The sequence below is a fragment of the Emydura macquarii genome, unplaced genomic scaffold (genome assembly GCF_026122565.2).
Source record: "Emydura macquarii macquarii isolate MOO-44397 ecotype Brisbane River unplaced genomic scaffold, CSIRO-AGI_Emac_v2 contig_1920, whole genome shotgun sequence".
In the NCBI taxonomy this organism is placed as follows: domain Eukaryota; kingdom Metazoa; phylum Chordata; order Testudines; family Chelidae; genus Emydura; species Emydura macquarii.
The window spans coordinates 4625-10676 of record NW_027132057.1 but is presented as its reverse complement, the minus strand read 5'-3'; the positions used below and the strand labels follow the sequence as shown (position 1 = coordinate 10676).

The 6052-nt window shown below is 56.0% G+C and overlaps 1 protein-coding gene across 1 annotated transcript; it reads right to left on the bottom strand.

Annotated features, from left to right (window-relative positions):
- Positions 1 to 2574: 2574 nt before the first annotated feature.
- On the bottom strand, positions 2575 to 5426 carry LOC137159804 (E3 ubiquitin-protein ligase TRIM39-like; the record flags this gene model as incomplete). Its single annotated transcript, XM_067558272.1, has 3 exons — positions 2575 to 3134; positions 5276 to 5302; positions 5406 to 5426. Coding segments are annotated over 3 exons (608 nt in total), but the record flags the coding sequence as incomplete, so codon positions are not given.
- Between the last annotated feature and the right edge of the window lie 626 nt (positions 5427 to 6052).

Genomic DNA, 6052 nt, shown 5'->3' with positions numbered 1-6052 from the left:
GGGAGTGACTGAGGGTGGGCTGTGGGAAGCAGGACGATCTCTGGTTTGGGGCTGTGGGGAAAGTACCAGGACTCTGCACTCTGGGTCTGACACAGACGGACTTAGCTGGGACTTTCTGGGTTCTGTGCTAACAAAGAACTTTGCTAGGCTGTGTTCGGGACCACTAATAAACCCCTCTGTTTTACACCCCTGGCTCAGAGTCACTGCTGACCGCGGATGTCGGGGGTGCATCGCTCCCCTCTGCGGGTGTATAAGGCTTTCCCCAAGTGTCCTATTCAGGCGGACCCACTGCAGGAAGCTCCTGGTGTGGAACAGGGGTGCTGATGGCTTCGAGGTCAGTCCCAGCAGGCGCTGAAGTCAAGGAGGCTTACCCTAGTGAGAGTCTGCCCTGAGTGTCACACAGCAAAGGGTACTGCCCGGGTGACTATTCTTTTATGGATTTCTGACTTTCCTTCCCTGAGATGCTTCTCAGCCTTGGGGGAACCTCAGCGGTGGTAAGTGGTGTGTGCATGGGGAGGGCTAGGCTGGGATTTGTGGCTGTGCCGTGTATGCTGATTGAGTTTGCCGTCATGCCTTGGAGGCTGGGGAAATTGTAGGGAAACAGTCATGAAATCAAAATAAATTATATCACAGAATTGGGTTTAAAATTAATTTTTTACTAAATTAATAACATTCATTCATAAACCATGCTCATTCATAAACCATGCTCATTCATAAAACTGCCACACTGTGCTCATTGAAAAAGCTGCTTTATAGAGCCGCTTTCCTTCACCTGCTATTAAAGCCACCCTTCGGTATCAATATAGCTATCACTGATAAAGCTGTCTTTCAGTTATTTGTCTTTCAGTTACTTGCTCCTTCTCCTTTTGTTGTTTGTCACTTGTGCTCTTATTGTCACTGATAGAAATTGTTATAAAAATTGCCTTTATAAAATTATCTTTTAAGTGATTCATTTCCTTATTGCCACCAACAGAAGTACCATTCCTTCAAAGTATTCATTCTTTAACATTATAACTAAAGTAACTCTTTTTAATTGCTTGTTCTATCACATTGTAACCAAAGTCGGACATGATTCCATATTGTAACTGAAACTCCAATTGTGCAGTCTCAGAATAAGCGTGGCATATCACCTTGCCCCCTGAAAAAGATCCCGTGTGTTTCTATCGGCATAACAGAAGGTGGGTTGGAAATTGTGTTCCCAGTCCGGCTTTGCAATTTTGCTGTGCCTTGGAGGTGCTGACATGGTGTCAGAAAGGTTAGCAGGGGGCACCTGGGGAATCTGGACAGGTGTCCCCTCTACATGCCCCTTAGGCTGTGCAGACTCTTGAGGACATTGCACTGCGGCGGGTGACTGGGAGGCAGAGAGCGGCCTTATTCCAAAAAGTAAAGGGCAGCACGAGAGACTGTGAACTTATTCACCCAGATGTCCCCTCCCAGAGGTGCTGCAGGAGTGAGAGGGATTTGTGATCTGTGCCGGGAGAATGACCCTGCAGCTGTCGCCCCTGACGCTCAGACAACAATTGAGCGATTTACTGGCCTTAGGTTCTGTTTTATCTCCCCTGCAGACACAGTGGAAGTGCAGAGAGACTCCACAGGGTCCTGCAATGGTGCTGTGAGGCTGTCACTGTCCCCAGCCTTTCTACCTCAGCCTGTGAAAAGTCATTAAGAGCTTTGCTATCCCTAGGGTGTCCTAGGGCATTTATACCTCAGCAGGGAGCTGTCGTCCTAGCACCAGTACAGGTGGGTGGTGCCCGTGCCTGCCTCATGTTACCTGGGAACAGCAACCCCCCCCCCTCTATTCCTGTAACCTCTGTCTCCATGAACTTCCACATTTCAAACTAATGAATTTTCGCAGAGCTCGGAACTGCTGCGGGAGGTAGAGTCTGAGGTAGAGGCCCCTCGCTCACACAGCCCTGGGCTGGGCTCTCACCCACCTTCCCCTGGCCCAGCTACCGACTCCCCACCCCCAACTCCCCACCCTCCCCCATCGTGCTGGGACCAGCTCCCCTCACAGGCTGAGGCTGAACCGCTGAGCGGCCCATACAGCAGGGCCCCCCCAGCACTCTCACCCCTGCCCCCGCGCTGCCCCCTGTGGCCATTTCACTCCCCCCTCCATGGGCAGAGACTCCCCCAGGGCAGGAAATGCCGGGACCTTCCCCTCGCTCACTGGTCCCGTCGCACTCACTGGGCTCCTCCCTCCCCCCGTCATTTATGTCAGGGGCTCTTCCTCCTTTGGGTCTCTCCCCTCCCCTCACATTACATGCCCCCAGAGTCTTCCTTATGTCAGCTGGGCTCTTCCCTTCCTGCTGCTGCAGCCCCCTCCAGACCCCATTTTCAGCCTCTACCTCCGATGCAAACCACACACCCCCTGCCCAGCCCCCCAGCCCAGCAGCTAGTTTTCCCCACCCCCTTCTCTGCCCCTCTCTCCTCCCCCCTGTGACAGGCCTAGTGCTGGGAACTGAGGGGCAGGTGGCGGGCGGGGGGGGCAGGTGATGCCCTTTAGACCCTCCCCTGGGCACAGGCCTGGGGGCTGCTCAGCGCTGGGAGGGGACAGTCTCTGTGCAGGTGTCGCTGTCAGGGACCGAGATTCCCTCCGGCCTGGGCTGGGACCGGGCAGATGATCAGGGGAGCCGCGTTTTCACCCCCAGCATTGTAACCAGGACAGAAATAAGGGCGAAGCATCCCAGAGAAGGTGCCAGTGAAAGTGAAGAGCCGGGACCTGTCAGTGACATTGTAAAATGAGACCTCGCCTGCCTCATAGTCTAGGAAAATCCCCACCCGGCTGGGCCTGATGCTCATGGGAATGGGGGTGTTGGGGGAGGTGCGCGCCTCATATTCCCCATCCCACAGCCACACGGCCCAGTATCCATTCCCAGGTGAGAGTGTGACCCACCCCTTCCTGCTCACAGATTCCCTACAAACCCCCAGGTCCCACTCAGGCTTGTCTCCCACCTCCACCTCCCAGTAACGCCTCCCGCCCGGGAACCCCTCAGCGCCCAGCACACAGGGACGACTGTCAAATCTCTCAGGATTGTCAGGCAGATCCTGGCGTGTGTCTCCGAGTCTAACACGTTTCCGATCTTCAGACAGGACGAGGTTAGGATTTGCCGTGTCTGGATCCAGAGTCACGTCCACTGGGGAGAGAGTCACAGAGTCAGGGCCAGGCAGGGGCTGGTCACGGGGATCAAAGGGAAATTAATCTGCATCCCCGTTAATTGCTGTGGGGGCGGGGGGATTGTTGCCCATTAAGGGGAGTCAGGGGCCGTCTGCCCATGGGAGCGAACTTGAGGGGAAGGAGAGCAGGAGCAGGGGAGGGGGCTGAGGTGAGAAGGTGGGGAAAGGGAGGGTGGGGAAGGGGAGGGGAGGGCAGCCCAGGGACAGGGGAGGGGATAGGCTGATGATCGGAGGGGCAGAGGGGAGGGGCAGGCACAAGGGCAGTGGGGGCAAGGGAAGGAACAGACACGAGGAGAACAGCAGGGGGTGAAGGGAGGGGCAGGACCCAGGGGGCAGAGGGGTGTGAAGAGGAGGGGCAGGTGCCAGGGGTGGGGGGAGGAGGAGTGGGGCAGGTGCCAGGAGTAGGGGGGAGGGAAGGGGCAGGCACCAGGGGCACAGAGTGAGGCAGGAGCCAGGGGCAGCTGGGGTGTCTAGGGCAGGGGTGATGACCGGAGGGCAGAGCGAGGGCTTGGGCAGGTGCCAGGGGGCAGATTGGGGTGATGGGAGGGGCGGGTTTCAGGGGGGCTAAGTGGGAAGAGGAGGCCCAGGGAGGCAGAGGGGGAGTGAAAGGAGGGGCTGGCCCCAGGGAACTATTTAGACACCGAGGGGCGTCTGCAGCAGCAGAGATTGAGGGACCCCACGTCAGACACCCCAGAGCCCAAGCTTCAGTCCCAGACACGTCTACACAGCTAATTTAAATTACATGGTGCAAACCCCACGTCTGTCACCCCAGCTCTGAGACTCGCTGCCGCGGGCCGTGTAAACGAACCCTTTGTGTTTATAACATGAGACTTTTCCCAAAGTCAAACACTCGATTTTCTTCCTGCGCCCGGCCAGATTGGTCTGAAATGTCCAGCGTTTTCTCCCCAGGCTGGAGAGCGCTGAGGGGACCTTGTAGGGGAAAGCAGTTCAGGGTCACAGGCAGGGGGGGATGATCAGGGCTAATGTGGGGAGTGTCTACAAGTGCCGGGTGTGTCCGTGGCTGTGGGATGTGGGGAGCTGCGGAGGGCAGTGCCGGCGCAGAGGGGGCCTGGATTCAGAGTGTCTGTGAGCCTTGGGGACGGGGCAGGTTGAGAGCAGGGAGTGAGATGGGGAGCTCTGGGCTAGCAGGGCCTATTCACCACCGTGCAGGCATGGACTGTGGGGGTCACCGCTGCGGGGGGGGGGGGGATCTGGTGCCATGTCCTGCTTGCCATGTCCTGCTTGGTACCTCGTGCAGCACCAGGGCAGGAGACTGCGGGGGCTGGGCGCTCTCCCAGGGTGGGCTGGGCAGACAGTGCCGGGGTGAGGGGACATGCGGTGTATGTGGAGCAGGCAGATGTCCCGTTTTTTTGGACTTTGGAGGTGGCGACCCTAACAGGCCCCCCAGCAGTGTTTGTGCTCTGTGCAGGGACCCCTGGGCCAGTGGTGCTGCAATGTGTGTGCATGGACCCTGGGCTTTCTGACCCCTGCTGGAGCTGCCCCAGACTCTCCCAGCATGCACCAGTGCACACATAGCCAGGCAGCATGCTAGGAGCAAACACACATACACACACACAGCTCAGCCACAGCTGTGAGGCAGAAAAGGTGCCGTGTGGACACAATTTGCTGTAACTGGGTCTGGGGAGTGTCACAAGCTGATTATAAAAACCCGTCTGCTCTTGCAATGGGGACAGGGCCTTCCTCGCCCCAAACCCATAGACACAGAACAGCTCCTGTCTGGCCATGTTATGCTAGGAGGAAATTGTGGGCTAGAGCCCGGTCTGAGCATGCAAATCCTGTGGCTGGGAAGAGAGAGCTGGGAAGCTCAGTGCCAGTTATGGACAGGTGAGAATGTCCGCCCTGGACAGCTGACAGCAGGGTCAGGATTTCCTCACCAATCAGCCCTTTCCAACAGGGGGCGTGTCCCTGCCCTGCAATAAACCCGGGTGTCGTCTGCCCCTTTCCATCTGCCCCAGTGACATTGCTGCTTCTAGCCTATTGAATGTCATAGGAAAATGCTTTGGGCAGGGATGGGAGCAGAGAGCCCCCAGGGGGAGGAGGGGTCTCACCCTGGATAAAATATCGGTGGGATGTACAGTACCTGCGTAGGTCTGGGCGATTCTCCACCCTGCAACCAAGCACAGACAGAGGGGTGAGAACGCCCCTGAACACAGAAGGGCTGAACAGGAGATAATGTCAGACAAGGTGATACTGGGAGGAATGGAACTTACTGAACTCAGCCTGGAGTTTCTCTAAAAAGAAAACAAAGAGAAACGTGTCAATATCACATGATCTCACCAGAGGAAGCGAGTCAAAAAGGCCTTAAAGCAGGGAAGTTAAAATCCTTAGATTGGCCTGGAGGTTACGTCAGCAACCAGAGCCTGGCACCCCCTGGGCAACAAAGGCATCAGCAAGGGGAGAAATACAGTAACCCCATCCGGCCACCTGGGCAGGTGCAAGAGAGTGTTAGAGCCAAACAGGGATCCCTCAGCACATGGCAAATACTAACCCTGTGAGCCAGGAGAAAGGAGCGTGCAGTGCAGCAGGTGACGTGTGTGATGGGAATTAGGAAGCTAGACTGGAATTAGCAGCGTGAACGGCCTGAGATATAAATCAAATACTAGGGAATCATTTCAGTCCATCAGAATCTATCTGTAGACAATCGATGGGTCCCTGGTTCAGCAGGGGATAAAGGGAGCAATTAGGGAGGATAAGGACAATGCTGAGAGACTAATTGATTTCATTACATCCGTTTTTACCACAGAGGATGCAGGGGAGAGACCAGCCCTGGAGCGGCTCTTTTCAGGAAATAAAGATCAGGGATTGAGACGTGAAGAAGAGATATTGGAACAAACTGATCAATGAAAGAGCCAGCAGC